The sequence below is a fragment of the Chiloscyllium plagiosum genome, chromosome 36, assembly GCF_004010195.1.
Source record: "Chiloscyllium plagiosum isolate BGI_BamShark_2017 chromosome 36, ASM401019v2, whole genome shotgun sequence".
Lineage (NCBI taxonomy): Eukaryota > Metazoa > Chordata > Chondrichthyes > Orectolobiformes > Hemiscylliidae > Chiloscyllium > Chiloscyllium plagiosum.
In genome coordinates, this window is record NC_057745.1 from 18874631 (window position 1) to 18899961 (window position 25331).

The following is a 25331-nucleotide window of genomic DNA, read 5'->3' on the forward strand; positions in this document are numbered from 1 at the left end:
GGGGGGGTGGTTGTGTTGTGGGAGGTCGGGATTTTGGTGGTTGGAATGCAGTTATAGACTGGAGCCTGCAAGGGCGGCTTTTCCCATACAGTGTGTTTTAATTCTACGACAGACATTTCATTTTGTAAAAACAAAATCTCTAAGTGGAAACCAGCTTGATTGACAGGATACTTTCCAGAAAAGGCAGTGTAGAATCAGTTAGTTTCTAAAATTGTTAGTGGTAAAGGTCAAGATGGAGAGTGAGATAGTTGATTCAGAGACTAGCGAGCTGGATCATAATAAAGGAAATCATGAAGATATGAGGCATGCGTTGGCCTCAATAGATTGCGGAGAGTTACTTAAAGGATGGCAATGGCAGACATTCAAGGAACGCTTGGGGGAACTGCAACAACTGTTTATTCCCGTCTGGCATAAAAGCAAAATGGGTAAGAGGGCTAGTCATGGATCACAAAGGAAATTAGAGATAGTATCTGATCCAAGGGAGAAGCATACAAATTGGCCAAGTAAAATAACAGGTCTGAGGATTGGGAGCAGTTTGGAATTCAAAGAACGACAAAGGGATTGCTTAAGAAGGGGAAACAAAAGTACGAAAGTAAGCTTGCAGTGAATATAAAGACTGACACTAAGAGTTTTTACAGGTATGTGAAGAGAAAGAGATTAGTGAAGGCAGATACCAGAAATATTGAAGATTTGGAGAGTGGGAAGAACTGAGGGAGATCAATATTAGTGGAGGAATAATTCTGGGAAAATTGAGGGGATTGAAGGCAGATAAACTCCCAGGGTCTGATAATCTACATCTCAGAGTACCATACTTAAGGGAGTGGCTCTAGAAATAGTGGATGCATTGGTGGTCATCTTCCAGGATTCTGTAGATTCTGGAAGAGTCCCTGTAGAGTGGAGGGTAACTAATGTTATTCCAATATTCATAAAGGAAGATTGAGAGAAACCAGGGAATTATAGACCAATAAGACTAATATCGGTAGTGGGGAAAATTCTCAAATCCATCATCAAGGCTTTTTATAGCAGAGCATTTAGAAAGCAGTGGCAGAATCAGACAGAGTCAGCGTGGATTTGAGGGGGAAATCATGCTTGACAAATCTCTTGGAATTCTATGAAGATGTAACTAGCAGAGTTGACAAGGGGGAGCCAGTCGATGTGGTATATTTGGACTTTCAGAAAACATTTGACAAAATCTCGCATAAGAGATTATCGTGCAAGATTAAAGCGCATGGGATTGGGGGAAGTGCATTAAGATGGATAGAAAACTGGTTGGCAAAGAGGAAACAAAGAGTAGGAATTAATGGGTCCTTTTCAAATTGGCTGGCAGTGACTAGTGGAGTACCACAGGGATTGGTGTTAGGAACCCAGCTATGCACAATATATATGAATGATTTGCATGAGGGAACAAAATGTAATATCTCAAGGTTTGCAGATGATACCAAGTTGGTTGGGAGGATGAACTGTCATGAGGATGCAGAGATCCTTCAGCGTGATCTGGACACGTTGGGTGAGTGGGGAAATCAATGGCAGATGCAGTATGATTTGGATAAGTGAGACGCTATTCACTTTGGAAGCGAGAACAAGAAAGCAGAGTACTACCTGAATGGCTGTAAATTGGGAGAGGGGAGTGTGCAGCAGGACCTGGGTGTCCTTATGTACGAGTTGCTGAAGGTAAGCATGCAGGCGCAGCAGGTTGTAAAGAAGATAAATAGTATGTCGGCCCTTATTGTGAAAGATTTTGAGTCCAGGAGTAGGGACGTGTTGTTGCAATTACACAGGGCCTTGGTGAGACAGTACCTAGAATATTGTGTGCGGTTTTGGGCTCCTTTTCTGAGAAAGGATGCTCTTGCTCTCGAGGGAGTGCAGTGAAGGTTTACCAGGCTGATTCCACAGATGGCAGGATTGACGAATGAAGAGACATTGACTAGGTCAAAATTGATTTTGCTGGAGTTCAGATGAGTGAGTGGGGGGTTAGACACCATAGGTACTACAATCAGACTGCAGCTACTTTGGATTAGAGTGCAGGACAGGGAGAAATTTCTGCTCTTTCCATAAAGACATAAAATTTTAACAGGACTAGATAGGGTAGATGCAGAGAGGATGTTCCAATGGTAGGTGCGTCCAGAACTCTGAGAATTCGAGGTGGACCATTTAGTACAGAGATGAGAGGCGATTCATTACCAGAGGAGGTAGTTGATGCTAAAACATTGAACACATTCAAGAGGTGGTGAGATATGGCACTTGGGGCAAATGGGACCAAAGGTTATGGGGAGAAAGCAGGATTAGGCTAATGAGTTGGACGCTCAGCCTTGATCACGATAAATGGCGGAGCAGGCTCGAAGGGTCTCCTTGTGCTCCTATCTTCTATGTTTCTATGGATCATAAGATAGGGGAGTGTAGGTTAGAAAACTGGGAGGTGTCAGGGAGAGGCAGGGAGTTAGGAATAGCTTGGAGTTGGTGGTCATAGTGAAGGATTACTGATGTGGCTGTATATCAGATTGGGAGGAGGATACTGTGGATATCGGGACAGTATTTCGAAGCCTGGTGGTGGTGACCAGAGGAAACACTCCTGCTCCTTCGGACCCATCGGCAATACCATAAAAGGCTTTTTCCTGATGGACTCATCACTTCTCAGTTCCTTATAATTTTCAGGATTTGCAGAGGCTGCCAAATAGTTTAAAAATAGAAACTGTGCAAAAATGGAATTGTGCAGCCTACTGAAAAAAGTTTCAAAGACGGGTCATCCTCCTGAAAGGGGATTTGTCACCTGCCCCTTGTCTCGCTGGACATAGGACTGATTAAGGCGAGTTACACTTCAATTTCTGATTATTGACATTGAAATCTCCCACCCAAACCAAAACCTGTTTTTTTTTTGCTAAAATGACCTCAACTTCCGAGACACAGTCTCATTAAAAATATTTTAATGTACAATATTGCTCTATAGGGCTGAATTTAATTTTAAAGGTGTGAAAAATGGAAAACCTGATGCTAAGCCAACTCTGTTCAAGGTGTGGAGGTGGTTTCCCATTTTTAGTACACCTCCAATTGTTTTTCGAGGTTAAAGATTTCCCCACCCTCCCCAAGTATCGAAATTCCCTTCCCTTGATTGAAAACACACAGGTTTTCCAGCAGGGGTCACTAAACAACCATGGGAAACCAATTCTTTATCAAATCCCTTTCCAGCCCCAGGCACTGAGGGTAGCTGTTAGCACCCCTACTGCACCAAATAACGGTATTCAGAAACGGGGAAATGAACTCAGGATGTGTTCTTTTCTGTGGTCATGACAAACGAAGGAGCTAATACGGACTGTTTACATCAAATGATGAGACTAAGTACTCCAGTGACGCAGCCAATTGTGGCGGTGAACAGCTGAGCTGCAGAGACTGGGAAGTTTGCCATTTCACTGCACAAGCAGGTCTCAGCTCAGTTAGACACCATAGGTACTACAATCAGACTGCAGCTACTTTGGATTAGAGTGCAGGATAGGGAGAAATTTCTGCTTTTTCTTGTTGCAATGGCACTGAATGGAAATGCAGCTTTGTTGATGCCAGCTTGTGGTATTAATCTCGTCTGTGGTTCACTGGGACATTCACTGGGCTGGAACCACAGGTGAAAATGCATCTTCAGGGCAATGCTCTCCAGTCTTGGGGAATTAAACTCCAGTTAAAATCAGTGTCTTTAGGGCCAAAGTGGGAAAGAGAAAGGCTGATAAAGTACACAGTTAATGTAACAGCCATAAAAGATATTGGCCAAAGTATTGTTGGCACTTTAGTGTTTTAAATAATAAAGGAAAATAATTTCTGTCATTTAGATCTATTTATAGTCTGTACATATTTTAACAATTGACTGCTGATTGTTGCGTCTTTTTTTTTTAAGTTGGACACGTTTATAAATTCCTTTCATTGAGCAATAAAATATGACCTTCCTTTGCCAATCCAAAGTACTCCAAAGGCAGAAAGAAAGCAGCGTGGCATCTGAGACAGCAGTGACAAATGTTTAAAACATTTCATGTATAAAGCAGCATCAGTGCAATGAAGGAATTAAAAACAAAAGCCTCGGGCAGAATATGGTACCTCAGAGAGTGAATTACGCCACTGCATTGCTGTTTCCCTTTATCTAATGGTTAGGCATCAGTTTAGTTTTGCATTTACACATTACCATCCATTGACAATTTAAATCCTGTGTCATAGAGACTTTCTTCATCTGTACTGTAATCATTGTCAAAATCATTTAGAACAGAGGAGGAAACCTTTGCTGATGAATTCTTGCGCCTGTAACATATGAGAGATAATTTCAGTCTCTATTCACAAAGCATTACTGCTTTATTACAGCATAGAAAACATTTATATCTAAGAGCAGCATCAGAAGTTTATCAGAGGATTGACACTGTGGTTATATATGTAATCATTAAAGGGATGGGTCCTTTTTGGATCCCCACATGGTCTCATGCTCTCCGACAGAATTTAATAGTGATCACCTGAACATATGAAATATACAGAGAAACAGATACAGAGGTGCAGAAGCAGGGGGAAGCAGGCTGCAATGAAGAAAGATTAAATACTATATGGTGGAGTAGCCATGACACTTGGAGATCCATTGAACATGGGGGGCATTTAAGAGGATGTTTTCATGCGCAACTGACTATTATCTCACAACTGGAAATGTGTTGCTGGAAAAGCGCAGCAGGTCAGGCAGCATCCAGGGAACAGGAGAATCGACGTTTCGGGCATAAGCCCTTCTTCATTCCTGAAGAGCCCTTCTTCATTCCTGAAGAAGGGCTTATGCCCGAAACGTCGATTCTCCTGTTCCCTGGATGCTGCCTGACCTGCTGCGCTTTTCCAGCAACACATTTCCAGCTCTGATCTCCAGCATCTGCAGACCTCACTTTCTCCTATTATCTCACAACAGCTTCTCAAAGTATCATTTATGAGTATCCCAGAGTTGTACAGTGTACAAAATACACCCTTCGACCAACTGTATTCTAACATTAAAAACAGGTACACAGGTATAGAAACAAAATGCAGATTAAGAACAGAAAATCCTCCCTCTGCCTATGCCTACTTTTCTCCTTTTAATATTGTATTTTTCAGAGAATTCGAAGTCTCCACTCACAAGAAGTGCTACTGGTAAAAATATCACAACATATCATTGCAGATTCAATGTAAACATTCATATAATGTCCACAGAGGTAGATTTCAATTATTTGAAAATCAGTAATACTCTTTGAAAATATACTTTTTCAGCAAAATTTCTCAAAATTCAGATAAAATATCTTCACTGCACAAATTCATTTTGAAATTATAGAATCTTACACTACAGAAGCAGGCCATTCAGCCCAACATGTCTATACTGGCTCCCAAAAGAGGTATCCAGCAAGTCCCATTCTCCAGCCCTATCTTCGGTAGTCCATTACTTGTAGCTCCCCCTGCCCTGTCGCAATGTCTCTCCAAATGTCTACCACCATTGCTTGGCTACGTAGCTGTGCTTTAGTGTCTAAAATGAACAAAGGGGCGAGGGAGTACGGATGTGGTGACAGGAAGAGACAAATGTGGCAAGTCATTAAGCCTCTTCCAAAACTGTACCAAGGCCCTCAAGACTACATTCCTGGCTGTAACCTTCACGATTATCCAGTGCCTCCTCATTGCCTATCTGAAGATACAGCAATTCTGTCCTCCTTCCCAACTGCTCACCTGATAGTCAAAAAACTTGGTCGCTTGCTCTCTCCCAGACAGTCTTCGCTCTTTCTCAGATCAGATTCGTACGGGCATTGACTGCTAGCAGTTGCCTGAGACACAATGCATTATTCAATAATGCAGTTTACCTTTAATTACTATAACTGAGAATAATATGGACTCCCTATTAATGTATATAACTTTTGAACAGTGCTGGAAGTGCCACCCAGATGCAACAAATTTGACAATGACCACATGCAGTTGGCATCATGTCTGTAGGGGTAGTCAATGTAAAGTTCCAACTCTGCGAGGTGCACCTCACTTGTATTTTTGAAGCAGAAATAGACTTACCTGAGGTCCTTTTTTAAAGTATTCATTTGTCCTTGAAGTTCTTCATTGGCTTCCATTTGTTCCTCCAGCTCTCTCTGCAGCTTCCTCTTTGCATTTTCCAAGCGGTCTATTTCTCCCTCTGCTTCATCCACTTGCCTTTTGAGGGCTTTCATCCGTAGGTTCAACTAGGAAATAAGGAAAGATTGATCACCACAAGCACATTTCATACAAACCTGTAGGTGGCATTTCAAAGAAGTTGAACTTAATTTATAAGTTATTCTCTTAAGAAAAAACTAGAGTAAGCAATCTTTCAGTCGGTTTAATAATTTAAAGTATTGAAATTTCAACTAATTTGGAGCTATTCTATTGGTTGCATCTGAAGTTAAGACATTTTGATGTTTTAGAACTGAATCCAAAAAGATATTGTTTAGCAATTCCTTGTTCCTAGTCAGAATACATTAAAATCAAATATTAATTCTCATTTTACTCTCCAGCAGAGGTTTCAAATAGGACCTGGCACAGGTTTTTGACTTGTCAATAACTATAGTGCGATAGTTCTAACCTGCCAATCTTACCCAGGTACATTGTATAAAAGGCCACAACTAAAGTACTGTGTGCAGTTCTGGTATCCACATTATGGAGGGATGTGATAGCACTGGAGAGGGTACAGAGGAGATTTACCAGGATGTTGCCTGAGTTGGAGAATTTTAGTTATGAAAAGAGATTGGATAGACTGGGGTTGCTCTCCTTGGAGCAGAGGAGACTGAGCTGAGCGGCAGGGGTATGACTGAGATGTATAATGTTATGAGGGGCACAAACTGAGTAAATGGGAAGGAACATTTCCCCTTGGTGGAAGAATCAATGATTAGGGGACATACTATTAAGGTAAGGGGCAGGAGGTTTAGAGGAGATATGAGGTAAACACTTTTAACTCAAAGGATGATGGGAATTTGAAACTCATTGCCTGTAAGGGTGGTGGAAGCAGAAACCTTCATAACATTTAAGAGGTATTTTGATGTGTGTTTGTGATGCCAAGGCATACAAGGTTATGAGCCAAGTTCTGTGATTAGAATAATTAGGGAGTCATTTTTGACTGGCACAGACTGGATGGGCTGAAGGGTCTTCTTCTGTGCTGTATACCTCTATGACTCAGAGTTGCAACAACAAAATGGATGCTCACTAACTGTGTACCAAGTACCTGATCATTTTGGTCTGTCAGGTGGAGACGTTCATCATCTACTTGTAGCATAAGCTCCTTGGCCTTTCTTTCAAGTTTACGATTGTTCAGTTGCAGAGCAGATCGGTCTCTGAAAACAAACATTGAAAATATATTCAAATTGCATCCATCACAGGGTCAAGATTACACAAGTCTTTATCAGTCCACCTTACACAGCTTTGCTATGAATGCAGCATTATGCACACTTGCTTGTGACCTGAACAGCAAGCTGCATTTATACATACAAAAAAATTACCAAATAAGCTTCAGAGGAACCATCAGTGTAAAGACAGTATCTTCTTATTTTTCTATATTTTAGATTGTGGAATAGAAAAAGGATTGCTTTAAATCCGAGGATCATGGAAGGGATTGCTTCACTTTTCAAAAGCAAGTTACTGAAAGTCAGTGTAAATGACAGTGACAAAGCAGCTTGATCAATGCTCTTGAACAACTTAAATGTTCACTTCCTGTACCACAAACTTACAATGGCTGCAGTGTGTACCATTTATAAGATGCACTGCACCAAGTCTTCTTCAACAGCACCTGCTATTGCTTTGTTCAAACAGTGGGGGGGATGCTGTTTGTAGATGATCTGGCACCAAGATGTATACAATGTGTGATTTGGCTGGCAACAGGTAGCTGATTGGTTTGTGGAGTGGTGAACAGTTGTCAATAACAAAAGCCTTCAGCCTGCCAACTAATAAATGAATGGCTCCTGGGTAGCTGAACAGCTTGTGAGCATTACCAGCATCCTTTGGATTTCTGGAAGGGGAGGTGGTGTGCCTCTCTGCAGTACAAACTGCCTAAAGCCTGAAGAAAGTAGGGTTATTTTCCCTCACTGGCTGTGGTAAACTGCTGCTCTTAAACGGTTAAGTCAGAGACTTTATAATTTGTGAACTAGTCACTCTGTGCCTCCTGCAAGGAAGTAGTAAATATCTGGAGGAGATACTGAAGAACAGCAAGCCTTTGCAAACAAAAGGATCAGCTCAGTAAATTCTGTGGAGAGTACCCAGGTTTCCTTCTTCCTTACACAATCGAACTGATGTTTTGTGTGTGTGTCTGCCTGTCTGTGTCTGTGTGTATGTGTGTATGTGTTTCAGGAGAGTTTTACTGGTCACTTTTGGAATACTGCATGCAATCCTGGTCTCCATCCTACCAGAAAGATGTGAAACTTGAAGGATTCAGAAAAGATTCACAAGGATGTTGCCAGGGTTGGAGGATTTGAGCTAGAGGGAGAGGCTGAACAGGCTGGAGCTGTTTTCCCTGGAGTGTCGGAGGTTGAGGAGTGACCTTATAGAGGTTTACAAAATTATGAGGGGCATGGACAGGATAAATAGATAAAGTCTCTTCCCTAGATTTTTTATAAAGTCTGGTTCATTACATAAGTTATGTATGGTTCATTACATCAGTCAGGGTATTGAGTACAGGAGTTGGGAGGTCATGTTGCAGCTGTACAGGACATTGGTTAGGCCACTGTTGGAATATTGCGTGCAGTTCTGGACTCCTTCCTATCAGAAAGATGTAGTGAAACTTGAAAGCGTTCAGCAAAGACTTACAAGGATGTTGCCAGGGTTGGAGGATTTGAGCTAGAGGGAGAGGCTGAACAGGCTGGAGCTGTTTTCCCTGGAGTGTCGGAGGTTGAGGAGTGACCTTATAGAGGTTTACAAAATTATGAGGGGCATGGACAGGATAAATAGATAAAGTCTCTTCCCTGTGATGGGGCGAGTCCAGAACTAGAGGGCATAGGTTTAGGGTGAGAGGGGAAAGATATAAAAGAGACCTGAGGGGCAACTTTTTCATGCAGAGGGGGGTACGTGTATAGAATGAGCTGCCAGAGGAAGTGGTAGAGGTTAGTACAATTGCAACATTTAAAAGGCATCTGGATGGGTATATGAATAGGAAGGGTTCAGAGGTATATAGGCCAGGTGCTTGCAGGTGGGACTAGATCGGGTTGGGATATCTGTTCGGCATGGACAAGTTGGACCAAAGGATCTGTTTCCGTGCTGTACATCTCTATGACTCTAATTGTATGGCGATGTTCATTGGTGCTTACCGTAGCTGCAATCTATTTATTTGTAACAAATAACTATTGTTACATACAGCAACCTAGTCTGTACTTCTGTTCACCTAAGTCTAAGGAGGCTGGTAAATTAGAGAATTTTGCATATTTTGATAAAATCTTTATATTGTGTGACAATTCCATGAATAGTGGGATGCATTTCCAACCACTATTGCAGTGAGATATCATAGTCAAAAACCTTACATCGAAACACGAAAAGGTATTAAGATAAGTGACCAAAGGCTTGCTTATAGATACAGACTTTGATACATTGAGAAGCATTTTAATTCCTTACCCTTACGCATTGGTAAAGAATAATTGCTAACTGCTGAGTATGCACATTGCCATCAATATTTTATACATGGTGGACAGGCTTCAGGAGGTGGGTTACTCAGTGCAGGATTCCTAGCCTCTGACTTGTTCATGTAGCCACAGTATTTATATGGCCAATAGTAATCCCAAAATGTTGATAGTGGGGAATTCTGTGATGTTAGGCCAACTGAATGTCAAGGATGATGGTTAGATTTACTTTTGGTGCAAATGGTCATTGGTTGGCATGTCAGGTACTTGTGGCCAATTGATGCAGTGCATTAGGGCTTTGAGTCTTCCTCTTGCCTGAGGCATCCCTAATTGTACTGGCCAATTGAATGGAAATCTGACTTGAAACTCATTTGAATTAGTTGTGGCTATAGATCCACAGGACAAAATTATCCTTACTTCGACAGTCAGAACCAGGCTGCAGAGCAGTAACATAATGGTCCTCTTGTAAGCAAGAGGCTGGAGCATATAATTTAACTGATGTTACATTCAATTATCGGAATATTTCACTTTACGGGAGCTTTATACTGCATCCAACAATTCTGCATTTGATCTGGGATAACATATTTTACGTTAGCATTTCATTACTTTATTAACTCAATATCCGTACAGAATAATGTTATCTTCAATTAAAATTATAATCCAAAGATTATTTGTATTGCTTGGATAACCCTACAGAAATTAAAAACATCTTTCAAATAAGAACCTATAATATTCCAATGTGAAAGCTGGAAATAGTCTCTGCATTTGCCAGCTTCACCTTTAAATTATATATTTTAATTAATTGCTGTGTATTCTCCATCTACTGGTCATAAAGTTTTGATTAGCCTTTGTTTTATACACATCATGGTTTGTTAAACTCCATTATGTCAAGCATTCCAGTCTCATGGAAACATCTTTGAACATACTTTTATTGAAATGACTGTTTAATAATATAGAAGATGCTGAGTACAATGTTGGACTGCATTTACTTTTATGGGAAAATCAAATCTTACCTTTCTTCAGCTTCAAGGCGTTCTTCCAGTTCCTGGATTCTTGCCTCTAGCTGGGTAACAATACCTTCCTTAGTCTGTTTCTGAGATCCTTCCAAATATGCAATTCTGCTTTTTAGATCTTTGTGCTGTGATTAAATATCATATTACTTTTATCAAAATTGATGGGTCTTACTCATTTCAGAAAATGTACATGTAATACTTGAACATTAATCAAACGCTTACTTGAAACTAGGTTTTCCAAATTTCAAAATGACACTATTTTGATGTTTAACATCTCATTTGATTTACTTAATGCAATCTGAAGTCCATTAGAGATCACAAGTAGTTTGGTGCAGTCACTACCTTTTGAGCTGCCTGTACGACTTACCTTTCTAAGATTTGATATTTCCACAGGTTTTGGACACTTGGATGTGGGTATTGTTGGCAAGGCCAGCACTTATTGTCCATCCCAATTGCCAAAAGGTGGTGGTGAGCCACCTTCCTGAACCACTGCACTGTTAGAAAGGAATTTCCAGATTTTTGATCCAGCAATGACAAAGGAATGACAATGTATTTCCAAGTCAGCATGGTGTACAAGTTAAACAGAAATTTGCAGTTGATGTTATTGGACGCACTTTTATTCCAGTCTTCCTAGTGGAGGTTGAATATTTTATGAGGTGCTTTCAAAGCAGCCTTGGCAAGTTGCTGCACTGTATCCTGCAGAGGGCAAACTCTCAACCTACCACGCATCAAGGTGGAGGGAGTCAATGTTTAAGATAGCGATGATATTTTCAAATTTGATGCAAGTTGGATATTTCACAGAAACAAATTAGTAGTTTGCATTTCACAGTTTTTGAAGTATAAGATCTGGACATCCTTAACCAATAATTTAACTATCTATCAGGACTCTGTAACAGTTTCTTTTAACTTTAATGTTGATGAAATTTTGCACTACACTGGTATAGAGCGAGATCTGTAGAAATGGACAATGATAACATACAGTAGTACCCAAGCTTATGGGTAGAATCAAAACACTAATTTCAGTTTTGGACAATAAAATGAGTTTAGATGTCAGGTATACAATCAACAGCCTGGATTCCAACAAATCTGTCCCATTTCCATGGTCATCACTAAGTACAAGTGTACACATTTTTAATATTTAATGTGATAAAATACCATATACAGAAATATGCCTTGATACAGGAAGAGTAATTTCTTTTTAAAACTGCGTGAATTGTGGCAAGCCAATTGAGCTAATCCAGCTCTAAAAGTCATGCAAACATTTGCTTTTTGATTACAAAGTGGATCTGACCAGTTCCTTGTAAAAAAAAAGGTCAATGTGAACGCAGCACTAGGGCCTAAAAAAAAGTGTGAAGGGACACAAGGACACAACATTCTTTTCTCCAAGATCCACTCATTTCCACCTATACAATTTCTATTGTTTTGGAAAGCATAAAAGGAATTCTGAGTACTTGCCTTTATTTCTGGAAAATAATGAGTGTCACTCGCTGCCTGCAACTTTGTAACTGCCAACACTCCATGATCAAACTAAATAAGCAACTTAGATCTTTAAACAACAGCTATTTCTCTCATCTTCAGTTATACCTTCATCACTGTACTACTGCTCCCCATTACATAAACAGATTCCCATTTCACTGCCTGAACAATGATGTAGCAGCTGATGCTCAATGTCTCAGTGGGTAAAACGTGTTGCAGTATGTGGTACTGCGTCTGACAGTAAAGTTCCTGTTTCCAATCTTCCACTGTGCTTGATTGGACAATTCCAACTGCAATGACAATCACACTACAATAGACACAGAAAAGGACTACTGAAGGGAGAAAAATAAATCAGTAATGGATGTCATTTGGGACTGTTATCCTGTGATACCTACAGCATGTTGAAGTTCCATATTGTAAGCCGACAAGTGGAGATGAAATGAGAATGCAGATTTGATATTAGAAATGCTTCTAGTCGAACATATGACCAATATCCATTTTCAGTATTTCAATCATTTTTCAATTATTGAGTTAAAAACAAAATTATAAATTTCATAATGAACTTTGCTTAATTCGAGATCTGATGGAGACGGTCATTTTCAGGGCTTGTTTATTTATTTAGCAAGTGTACTATTGAACTTCCAGCATATAACTCAAGTCCGACTAAATTAAAGTAACCGAAGTACCTGTCTCTCTAAGGAAATCTTGTCACACTCCAGATCTTGCCTTGTCGCTCTTTCCTGAAAAAGTTCATTTCGCATCTGCTCAATCTGTCAGGGAAAGATGAAACTGTTAGTTACAGCTGTGACATCAAAATGCCTTTAGAGTTCAATCAAGCCATTAACGTACAAGGTCTAAAACTGCAATTGCTCAAAAATGTCACGATCCATTTCCCTCCTGACCTTTCTTGGGATATTACTTTATGTTGAAGATTTTTATTACTTTTACCTTCTATGCTGTGGCCATCTTTCCCCATTATCTAACCAGTTTTTGTCTTAAATTCGGAATCATGTTTCTCATAAACTAACAGGTCAGCATCATGTCTGTACATAAATGAAATACAGGCACAGTCTATGTATCCACTTAGGTGCACACAAACTAACCAGACAGCTATCAAGAAATCTTTTAGCTTCATCCCTGCAAAGGTGGGCTGGGGCAATAGCAGAGATGGGGAAGGCCATGGATAGGACTGGATAGGACTAGGGCATGGTATGGCAAGCAGGTGACTTTCAACCGGCAAATCCCTGCACCTCCAATAGTGACCTCAACTGCACCCAGATTAGTGCCAATGGTGGCCTCCTCTCCAACCCAGCAGGCAAGTTGACCTGATTTAACAGTCGGAAAGGCATCCACTTTTCTCACCTGCAAAAGTTTGGGCTTGCGGTAGCTTGAGGCCTCTTAAGCCGCTTTTCCTTGACCACTTGTGGGTATCTTACCAATTCCAACCTGCTCAGTTATTGAACTTGCTGCCACCTCTTGAAAAGGGAGAATTCTGTACTATAAGAGGTTGCTTGTTATAAATTCTGGCAGTTATCTCTTCCCAATTACTAAGACTCTGCAGTGGATAACCATAGATTCCAACTTGGTGCTTTACAGCAAAGCAACAGTGAGGTGTCCAACACCTTAATCTCTCAACAGTGTTTTGGATATCATTCAAGTACAAAATTCAAGTGTTTTTGTTCTGCTTAAAAAGTCTAAATTTAAAAACCAACTTTTCAATGAGTCATATATCCTGAGCAACAAAGTACAATGAAATACTGGTATACTAATCCAGCGTCTAGTAGATACAAATAGTAATCCATAACAATCAAACCTTGTGTGGAAATGTAGATCAAATTTGCTAGAAAGGTAATCCCAGTCCTCTGTATTCAATCAACAAGTCTGAATTATTTATACCATTCAAATTGCAATATAAATTGGGCTCACTTAATGCCCACACTGACAAATGAAAATTAGTGTATACATTATACTGGAACTGGAGCATTGTCTGAAACATTTCCACAAGTTAATTTTCATGTAGCGAGACTAAAAGATTAGCTTTCCCAAAATCTTTTAACAACAGTGAAATAACATATCTTAATGTGAAATTTAAAATACTCAGTAGCTTCACATATAAATGAATACAATTGAACTTGTACAGTCAATTGTGAGTAGGAAAGCTGTTCGATTTTAATATATATTATCATTGTTCGTGTTTGGGTTTTAGGATAGTGGCATTTGGGATTGGTTTCCTTTCTGAAGGATTTTTAAAAAATAATAACTGAGTCAGAGAGTCCATCTGAATACTGACCTAACTGAGTAAGTGTCACAGAGCAGGGACATTTTTATTGTAATGGTTTATGACAGGTGAAGTAAACATTGAAGGCCATAAGCTTGCTTCTGTTTCAGAATATTCAAAGATTGCTTTTAGTTTAGAAAATTCAGAGATTAAACAAGGTAATTTCCCTGTATTTGAATTGCTGTAAAGTGATGCTGTTAAAGTCTGAAAATGCATTTTTCTAGCTGTTTTAAGATTTCTTTCTGACTATTGTGTATCTGGATAATTTATTTGCATTTTGTGTAATAAATTTCTGTTCTGTTCCTAAAGAAACACTGCTGACTTGTGTGGTTTTGTTACAGTAATTGACCACCACTAAATGTAAGCAAAATTACATGCTGCATCAAGCCAGATTCCACTGTGGGAGCAGACTTCTCCAAGAAGACCATCAGCTGTGATCATGTTAAACCAAGTCTTCTGTGCCCTTTCAGCTGGACGTTTGAAAAGCAAGAGAGCATGCTCATTGCTTTGGTCAATGTTTGGTCTTCCAATCAACAGCTGTAAAACAAGCGACAAAAAAATGTCTGCCTTTTAGTCTCAATGCTCTAACTTATCAGTTCACCTTGAAATGGGACAACAGAAAAAGATATTATGGTCTTTCTTTTGTTATTCAAAACTTTAGCCTCCGATCACTTTCTGCTCAATTATGTTTTGGCAAACACTACAGGATTCTCACCTCTCCCCTCTGGTTTGCTTTTGCTGTGAGTTTCCAATACTGATCAATGCAGAATAATACATTTCACCATGCAACCAAAACTACAGAACAAAAACCATAGAAACTGAAACTTCTCATGACAAGCAAAAGAATAGCTTTGGATATGATTAAATGCAGCACAACTAAAACCATTAGACCAAAAGGAACATTAGAACAAGAATCTTCCAACTGTGATGACAGTCGACAGGGGATAAAAACCCAAAATGAAGAAGTTGTCTAAATGAAACAGTTGTTTGGCATTGAACTAATGGGAAACAGTCTATAAACTTCTAAAATTCATCCTTCGTTATAAAATTGACTCAAAGTCTAGGGAATTGATTTTAGACAAAAGTTGGCATCTGGAACAAATGGTTACAAACGTAACCATGAGTCTTGTCCTGAGATGAACAGAACTTTTAAGTTACGCTGGAATGGGACAATTCGGCAAAAGGGTGCCTTGAATTTTCAATATTAAAAATTTTTTTTACGAGATTTGATATAGTAATCTCAAGTTACGTTCCTCTTTTTAGTTGGAACTCCATGCGCAACATTAGTAATGAGAGCAGTATGTTTCACTCCTCCACAACTCCTCCAGCCAGAAATTATGGGCCATGTGCTTCTTGAGAGTAGTACTGGTTATAGGAAGCTAAGAACTTACCCTCAGTCATTTTCCTTTTCTTCTTTAAAAGGAAAATTGCAATTAATTAAGCATCTACAATTTTCAACAGCGTTATTTCCTCACATGCTATGAACTGATATGCCATTAGTTCTGCACACTGCATTCAGAAGCAGTGGAACAGCACGTCACCTCAATGTTGTTTACTAAAACAATCTAATGGCTTTTAGAATACTTCTTTACTGTTTTTACATCTTGCAATATCAATAATGCAAGCTCTTCCTACAGCGTTCTGAACTCAACACCGAATTCAACAATTACAGATCTTAACCTCTGAGCCATTTTCTTTTGTGTTACTTTTGCTGTTTCTTCCCCCTCTTATTTCTTCCTTAATTACTCCACTTTGCCTTTAGATGGTAGCTAACCTGTCGTTCTTGCCTCTTTTAGACACACCTTTAGTTCCTTTACATGTCCCAATGTTTACCTTGCACTAAAATTAATTTTTACTATTGAAGCGCTCCGACTCTCCACCCTATGATAAACTTCCCCAGCAACCCCGTCTCCCCGCCCATTCGCAATTGCTCCAATGTTTGTCTATACGCAGGTGGTAGAAAGTATGAAAAGGCCTGAAAGGTTAACTCTTGCTTCACTCTCCTCAGATGCCATCAGACTTGCTGCGCACTCCCTAACACTTTCCTCTTTCAAATCATTCTTAGATAACTTCTCTTCAGCTGTACCTTCAGCATTTCTGGGATACAAGGCAGAAAGTTAGACCTGAGCCACATTGCAAGCAATTTCTAATTTGTGGGGATATGGTTCCAGAGGCTGTCCATTTTAGTCATTGCAAGTAAAAAATTTCTAAGAGAATGAGTTGAAATTGTAACTCTAGAATTAGTATCTGGCCTTCTGGTTTTGTCTGGTTCACTGAACAGTGCAATTATTAAGTGAAGCATGTGATCTGCTTCATAATTCCAAAATCCTGTGATCAACAGATTATAATTGACATACATCAGTAAATCAATCATTTCTCCTCATACAGTGATTGACACACTTTGAAAATGGTTCAGAAAAGAGTCACAACACTGATTTACACCTTCAACAACACTGAATTATTCACATAGCCTTCATAAGATGGATCCATTTATTCTACAACTTGCGTTTAAATCGCACCTTTTGAGAATTAAAACGTCCCAAGGATTAGGAACGTTATCAGACAAGTTAGCCTGCCAAGCTACACATACAGATATTAAGACAAGTGGTCAAGAGGTAGGGATCAAGAGGATTCTAAAAGAGAGGTGCAGAAATTTAGGGAGTGAATTTCAGAGATTAAGGCTCAGGCATCTGAGGACACACCTATTGATGATGGAGCAAAGGAAATTGGAATTGGCAAATCAACAATCAATTTGGAAGTGCACAGATTTCTCAGAGATTGCACAGCTGAAGGGGAGCATTTAAAGATGAGCACACAAATTTTAACATCAAGGTGTTGCAGACCTGGGGACCAATGTCGGTTGGTGAGCAGAGGGATGGTGGATGATTAGGTTGATACCAGTTACAAGACATGCAGCAGAATTTTGTATGAGCTCAAGTTTATGGAAGGTGGAGGATGTCAGTGCAATAGTCAGTGGAGTTAACTAAAGCACAGGTGATGGCTTCAGGTGCAGAGATTTCAGGTGCTTTAATAAATGTTGAGAACAGAATGGTTACTTGTCAACTGATGGGGACACAATTGGTCAAATGACCTGCTTCCATTCTACAAACTAAACACACTAGGTTAATTTGCTAGCATTTCATTCTGGTAGATGGTCATGTGCATAAGGTACACAGGAGCACGAACTAAACTAAATGCTCCACAATTAATCTATGGAACAAGTGGACTTCTTTTTTCTTTTTCTTTCATAGATCAATATCCAGGCGTTGAATTAGGCAGTAAAAGAAACCTCAGGTTTATTAGGGTTTTATTGTAAATTTGTAATTTAGCACAAACAAGTTTCCACCATTTCCTTCTGAACAAGCCAATCTCCACTGATGGGAGATCGCAAACTTTGCTTTTTACATAAGCCCACACTCCCAACTTGAAAGGGTGCAGAAAAGATTTACAAGGATGTTGCCAGGGTTGGAGGGTTTGAGCTATAGGGAGAGGCTAAATAGGCTGGAGCTATTTTCCCTGGAACTTCAGAGGCTGAGGGGTGAGCTTATACAGGTTTATGAAATCATGAGGGGCTTGGATATGGTGAAGAGCCTAGGCCTTTTTTTCCAAGGTGGGAGAGTCCAGAACTAGAGGGCATAAGCCGAAGGCGAGAGGGGGAACGATTTAAAAGGGACCTAAAGGGCAATGTTTTCAGAGTGTGGTGCATGTTTGGAATGAGCTGCCAGAAGAGGTGGTGCAGGCTGGTACAGTTACAACATAAAAACGGCACCTGCATGTGCATATGAATAGGAAGTGTTTAGAGGAATATGGACCAAATGCTGGCAAATGGGACTAGATTAGGTTTGATATCTAGTTGGCATGATCCATGGTGTACAACTCAATTACTCTATGACCTGTTTGATTAATTAAACAATTAAATTGCAAGAATCCAAAAGGGACAATGCAACAACAACAAAAAATGAAGGAGGTGAAAGGAAACAATAGAGAGAACTAAATTAAAATAGTCTTGGAGCAATAGATAGTGCACTCCAGGGCAAACACTGCCCACCTCTCTCAAAAGGCACTGAGGATCTTGGTGGACACCACATGCTCCCTCTCCAAGGAAACATGGACACAAATGTAGCTGTAGAAGAGAGGCAGGCAGTCAGGAATTATAACTCCCTCCACAGCCCATTGGGTGGACATGCAGGTGGCTACTGTAGCCAGGCCCAGGAGCAGGCCCAGAAAGAGATCATCTGCTACTCTTGTACTCAATTAAGTTTCAATTTACTTATAATGCATTTAAATTCAGGAACTAATAATAATAATAGAACTAAAAATTAACTTAAATTTAATGACTTATATGGCCCATTTTTTTAAAAAATGCATTTTCACTGGTTTGAACTCTGAACTGAAGACCTGCTCTGAATTAGCCCTACACATTGTCAGCACAAACAGAACAAAAATGGACTGGGCTGATTATCTTCTTACAGAACAATGAGCTGAGTAGCATGTCTATTGCTGAAAAGTACAACTTTAATGTTTAAAATTAAAGGTCCCTAGGAAAATAAAAATACTTGCTGTACCTTGCCTCTAAAATCAGGGCCAAATGTCCTATTTCCTCTCAAGTTATGCTGCTCATATCACCTTGTATAATATTTTAATTCCCACCAGAAAGTCAACAGTTGCTGTAAAACACCTAATTACAGCATACTTCTAACACAATTATTGTATTTAATTTTATATTAACATTTACCAAATCATTTCAGATTTTATTCTTCCAAACTGGATTTGAAACTTTGCTGTCGCAGTTTTGAAGATATAACTGTAAAACCAATCTAAAATATTTGATACAGATAATAACAGGAATGATCACTTTGCAATATCAATTCTAATCATCTCCATCCCTGAACTATTTATTCCTAAAGATCTCAAAGTTTACTTCCCTTTTTTGGAAAAGCAACTCATTATTCCCAAATTTACTTCAAATTAAAACACTTAACAGGTGCTGGTACGGTCCTATGTTCTAACACCATGCGCTGAATTCCTTTCTTCTTGCTCTGTTCCATTCCTTTCATTATTTTTCATGATGAATGGAATAGTTTCCTTTTAATACTTGATGTCCAGATTCCTCCTGTTTTCTGTCTGGAATGAATTATTCTCTTCAATAGATCCAGAAATGCATCTCCCAAATAAATCAAAACCGCTTGTAGCTCAAATTCTGATTAGGATCAGTTTCAGCTGTGGTTTTTATTGCATGAAAACTCAACACCCCCCACCCCTGTCCCGAGACACACTCCTTTTAGTAATAACAATGAATCAGAACACAACGTTTAACCCCTGCTCCACCAATTCATCACAATACAATACAAAAATGGCTGTTTAAACCAGAGACTCCTATTTTTAGATTCCAAAATTATCTGACAAGATATGCCAAGGTGACAGTCACAAAGGGATCCAAAGTAATTGCAGCTGCACCTGATTTAGGAAAGAGACAAGGACAGTACTGAATTAAGAGAATTAAAACATGTTAATTATTTCCAAGCTTGGATTCTGGAGGCTGCACTTTAAATTACTTGTTACGATGACTGAAATATTAACTTCTTTTGCTAACTTACGTCTAAATATCAACTTTTAAAAGACTCCAAACTGGCAATGAGGTAGCAACCAAGACGTGTTTTCTTTGTGAAGATAGTTAATTGACACTCTCAGTTCTGTAACTCTCAACCAGGATACCCAGTTTCCCAGCTGTCCCTTATTAATTTTGACTCAAAAACAATTAATACCCATTATCTACTTTCCTTAACCTTATATCAACATCGACAAATCATATCAATGTAAGATATCGAATAGGTTAGGTAAATGATCAAGTTTTCCAGAACAAAACTTTGTTTCCATAACAGTAAAATATATTTCACCTATTTATTCTGGTTCCGACAGTATTGAAAATGCATAGCACCTTGTGATTAGTCTCCCTTATAGGCACACTTTATTGATTATATAAATGGAGAATGGCTGCAGATAGCTTCAACATAGAGGAATTTGGGAGTGTCCTCATGTATAAACCACAAAACACCTACCATGCAAATTCAGCAGATAGTAAGTGAGGCAAATGGAATTTTGGGCTTTATTTCAATGGAAATGGAGCACAAAAGTAGACAAGCCTTACTAAAACTATACAACACACAAGTTAGACTAAACCGAAAATATTGTGAACAATTCTCTTTCCTTATCTAACGAAACATTTACTGGCACTGGAAGCAGTCCAGAGACAGGTTCACTGGGTTGATCTAGGTATGGAAGGATTTCTTTATGAGGGGTTGCGTAGTTTGAACCAGTACTCATTGGCGTTCAGAAGAATGAGAGGCAATCCTTATTGAAATCTATTTAATTTAAAAGGGCTCATCAGGGTGCATGCTGAGTGGTTGTTTTCCCTTGTGGAAGAGCTTGGAACACAGAACGTAATGTCAGAGTGCAGGGTCACCCATTTCAGACAGAAATGAGGGAGCACTTTCTTCTCTCAGAGTGTAGTGAAGCTGAAGAATTACTTACTGCAGAAGGCTGTACAGTCTGGTTCACTGAGTATATTTCAAAGTCGAGATACACAGTTTCTAATCTGTAAGGGAATCAAGGGTTGGGGGAAACGTGGGTGTTTAAAACAGAAAAATGGAATTGAGGATTGTCAGATCAACTATGACCTCATTGAATGGGTTAGGTCTATCTCGACCTTGAAATATACTCAGTGAACCAGACTGTACAGCCTTCTGCAGTAAGTAATTCTTCAGCTTCACTACACTCAGAGAAGAAAGTACTCCCTCATTTCTGTCTGGAATGGGTGACCCTGCACTCTGACATTATGTTCTGTGTTCCAAGCTCTTTCACAAGGGAAAGCAACCACTCAGCATACACCCTGACAAGCCCTTTTAGATTAAATAGGTTTCAGTAAGGATTACCTCTCATTCTTCTGAACTCCAATGAGTACTGGTTCAAACTACTCAACCTCTCAGAAAGAAATCCTTCCATACCTAGATCAACCCAGTGAACCGGTCTCTGGACTGCTTCCAATGCCAGTACATGTTAGTGGGATGAGTGGCTTTCTTCTGCTCTTAAAACTTACAAACATGTTTCTGAAGCTGACACTTGAGATAGACAGAAATCAACTTCAATTTCAAAATCAAATTCTGATGCTTTAATGCCCTCATGTCTGACTTAAAAGTCTCATTCCTCAATGTCTTTATCTGAATCTTCAATAGAGGCTGTGTGAGGGGAAGAAAAATTTGTAAGAAGGTTTATGATTGCACACAGCTGCTTCAACAGAATTATCTCTCTGTTGTTGCCAACACAGTCTCAAGTTCAATAGTGAGAAGCAGACAGCAGTCCAGGGTATTGATTAATTTTTCAAAGTACAGTAGTTGCAAGCAATACTTGTATAACATTAGAAACACACAGAGTCTGCCATCCATGTCATTCATTGCTAAGGAATCACTGGCAAATATAAAATGCTGACTTAGTGAGCGCCAACACCAGCTTTTAATGCAGTTGTTAATTGTGATGAAATCAGCATGTTTTACAGATAAATACATAATTTTTGGAGTTGAAGCTAGTGGCGTACGAGGTGACATGGTGGCTGAGTGGTTGGCATTGTTGTCTCTCAGTGCCAGGAACCCATGTTCAATTCTACCCTTGAGTGACTGTCTGTATGCAGTTTGCACATTCTCCCAGTGTCTGCGTGAGTTTCCTCTCGGTGCTCTGGTTTCCTCCGACAGTCCAAAAATATGCAGGATGGGTGAATTGGTGCATGGTAAACACAGATAACGGAGATAGGGTAGGGGGGTGGGATGCTTTTTGGAGAGTCACTGTGGACTCTCTGGGCCGAATGGCCTGCTTCCACACCTGCTTCTACGGGTGCTGATCAATTTTGAGAAGAGTTTACAAAAAGGTCAGAGTGTCCTCCTGGATTTCATCCAATATGTGCCAGACAGCAAGTGACTGCAAAATGCCTGCAATGTTAATAGCAAATTATTTATAGTGTGGGGGTTTATGACAGGGAGTGAACATTAGGCTTGCTTTTGGGTTATAATAATCAAAGAATCATTTTAACTCGGGGGAAAAAAAAACAGGGATTGAAAGCTTAAAAAACTCTGAAAGAACTGTGGACGCTGGAGATCAGAAACAGAAGCAAAAATTGCCGAAAAAACTCAGCAGGTCTGGCAACATCAGTGGAGAGAAATCAGAGTTAACATTTCTGGTGCGGTGACCCTTCTTCTGAACATACTGAAAGCTTCTAGGCTAGTTTATTCTAACGAAGTTGACAGGGGTCAGAAGCCAACACAGCTTTAGGAGTACAGGATCGTTTAGGGAAAGCCCAGTTATATTAGTATAAAAGTTTGATTTGTTAAATTTCCAGACCAAGAGTGCCTTAGAAATCTTCAGATTATTAAAAGACTGGGAAAGTTTAAGCCTTCAGTTTCAGGAGCTTTCATATAAGATGACTTCACAGTTCACAAGGCTGAATTGAGGAGTTAAGCCAAACCTAAAGATTTGATATAGAAGAGTGATTTCTCTAGATCTGAATCACTGTAAAGTGATGATAGCAGGAAATACATGAAACTTTGTTTTGCAGTGCTTCAAGAACTTTTAAGATATGTTTTATATTTAGGTAACTTGATTTTGTTTTATTGTTCCTTTGTGCAATAAACTTCAATTTTATTGTTACAGAAATTCTGCAGCCTTATGGTTCAGTGAATGACTGCCACATTAAATTAAAAAAAAACTATCAAATCAGATTTCATTCTGGGATCCAATTTGTCCAGCAGTAACATCAGCAGGCCCACGACATAAATACATTATACAGGGAGTAGGTCTTAAAAATGGGGAGCAACGTAGCGAACATTATGGAATATATTTGCATTGGAACCTAGTCCTTTGATTGATAATACAGATGCTTTTGCTTCAGAGAGATAATAAAGATATTATTTTGAAGTGAATAAAATATTCAAATGCAATCACTTGTCACTGTCGAAAAGTTAGTTAAAATAGCAGTGGAAGAAAAACATATGACTTTGCCAAGAAACAGTGTACTTTAATAGTCAGGAATGTTATGGAATGGTCATTTGATGCTCATATTTTCTTAATGGTGAGTATTATTTCCAAATTTTCTCTAAACAATAACAGCCAATGCCAGTCAGTGAAAGAGATGAAGTCAGAACAGTTTCAAAGCAGGACTCAGTGCCTGAGAGTCTTCAGAGCAAAAACTGTGTATACACCCCCAAATAGATTAAAGGAACATTTAAATAACAGTACGTATTAATTACAAGAACATATTCACATGTTATTATCGCCTAGGTAAATATACTGCAGTCTAATCACACTATACAACCACAAGGTCAACTGAAATTTCAATCATTAAAAAATCAGTGAAATAAAAGTACACAGTGTACCCACAGGCCATGTTTATCATTATTTTACAAACATCATTAAGTGTCAGAATGCAATAAAAATTGCATTTTAAGTGTGTGGGTAATATAATTATCCTTTTAACTTTGGAGTTTCAAACAAACAAAATGGAGCCATTTCATAAAAACATATTCCGCAATCCGAAGGTCAGGTTTGTTGCTCGGATTTGAATATTAGCATTTATTTCCTTTCTTGCATAAACTGATTAGCTAATCTCTGAGTTTATTAATTCTGCTCTCCCCCTGTATAACCACAGTGCCGATAAATGCTAGAGGGACCGAATCAGCACAACGGAACAAGCTTAAAGCAGGCAAAGCTAATGACATTTTAGTTTGTGTTTAGGCTTGTGGGAGCTCATTTCCACACTCTCATTTAGCTGCAGCCAACACCTGGTCTCAGTGGTGTCACAGGTGCAGCGTATTCAGCAGGGATCTCATCAGAGGGCACCGGTGATGGGGAATGCGAGGCAGGCTTCTCATCCTTACACTGCACCATTGCCGCAGTAACGTCCTTATTGCTCATGGCAACAAGAACACATGACGCTGGACGTTTTTCACATGAATGAATTACAGCAGTTGGTTATGAGATTCTATTTTCATACAGTATAGAAACAGACCCTTCGGTCCAACCTGTCCATGCCAAACAATGTTTCCCAAACTGAACTAGTCCCACTTGCTTCCATTTGGCCCAAATCCCTCTAAAACTCCCATGCCTTTTTCAGTTACAAAGGACCAATAACATCTCTTCTTCCTCAGGCAGCTGAGGAAATTTGACGTGACAGCGAATACCTGTGCCAACTTTATAGGTGCATCGAGAGCGTTCTGTCTGGGTGTATCACTACCTGGTATGGCAACTGTACCATTCAAGATCGGAGACTGTTCCAGAGAGTGGTGAACTGGGCCCAGACAATCACAAAGGCCAACCTCCCATCTATAGAATCCAACTACCAGGCCCGCTGTCAAGGAAAGGCAGCCAGCATTCTCAAAGATCCATCCCATCCTGGCAATGTTTTTCTACAACCTCTACATGGGGAGAAGGTACAGAAGCCTGAACACATGCACCAGCCTGGTTTGCAACAGTTTCTACCCTACTGTTGTTAGAATACTGAATGGACTCTCAAACTCTTAACATTCGCCTATACCTGTATTTTTGTTTTTTGCCACTGTTTACCTATTACTTACTTATCTATGCTACTTAACTATGTGATCTGCCTGCATTGCTTGCAAGACAAAGATTTTCACTGTGCCTTGGTACATGTGACAATAAATTCAATTCAATTCAATTCGGGATTTCCAGTTTTGAACAGGATGATCCTAGTTAATGTTACTGGCATGGGAAGGGGGAAAGAAAGAGACACAGAGAAGGAGGAAGAGAGGAAGAGGGTAGGGCAAGAAATGGGGAGGGAGAGTGGGAGAGAGGGGCAGTGGTAGAGGGAGCGGGGAGGGAAAGGGAGAAGGTGGTAAGGGAAGATACGGAATGGCGGAGGAGGGGAAGGGAGAGACAGGAGAAAGGGAGAGCACGGAAGTGGGAAAAGAAGGAGAGGGAGGGGAA

The 25331-nt window shown here is 39.6% G+C and overlaps 1 protein-coding gene across 6 annotated transcripts in view; it reads right to left on the reverse strand.

Annotated features, from left to right (window-relative positions):
* Nucleotides 1-1412: 1412 nt before the first annotated feature.
* The window catches only part of cgnl1 (cingulin-like 1), a 145053-nt gene continuing 121134 nt past the window's right edge, over nucleotides 1413-25331 (reverse strand). For all 6 annotated transcript variants that reach the window (XM_043677455.1, XM_043677456.1, XM_043677457.1 and 3 more), the window contains 5 exons: nucleotides 12754-12837; nucleotides 10592-10716; nucleotides 7202-7310; nucleotides 6025-6188; nucleotides 1413-4272 (listed from right to left, as the gene is read on the reverse strand). In XM_043677455.1, the coding sequence (XP_043533390.1) occupies nucleotides 4149-4272; nucleotides 6025-6188; nucleotides 7202-7310; nucleotides 10592-10716; nucleotides 12754-12837 (606 nt within the window). In that variant the 3' untranslated portion in view covers nucleotides 1413-4148. The remainder of the gene's footprint in view (nucleotides 4273-6024; nucleotides 6189-7201; nucleotides 7311-10591; nucleotides 10717-12753; nucleotides 12838-25331) is intronic.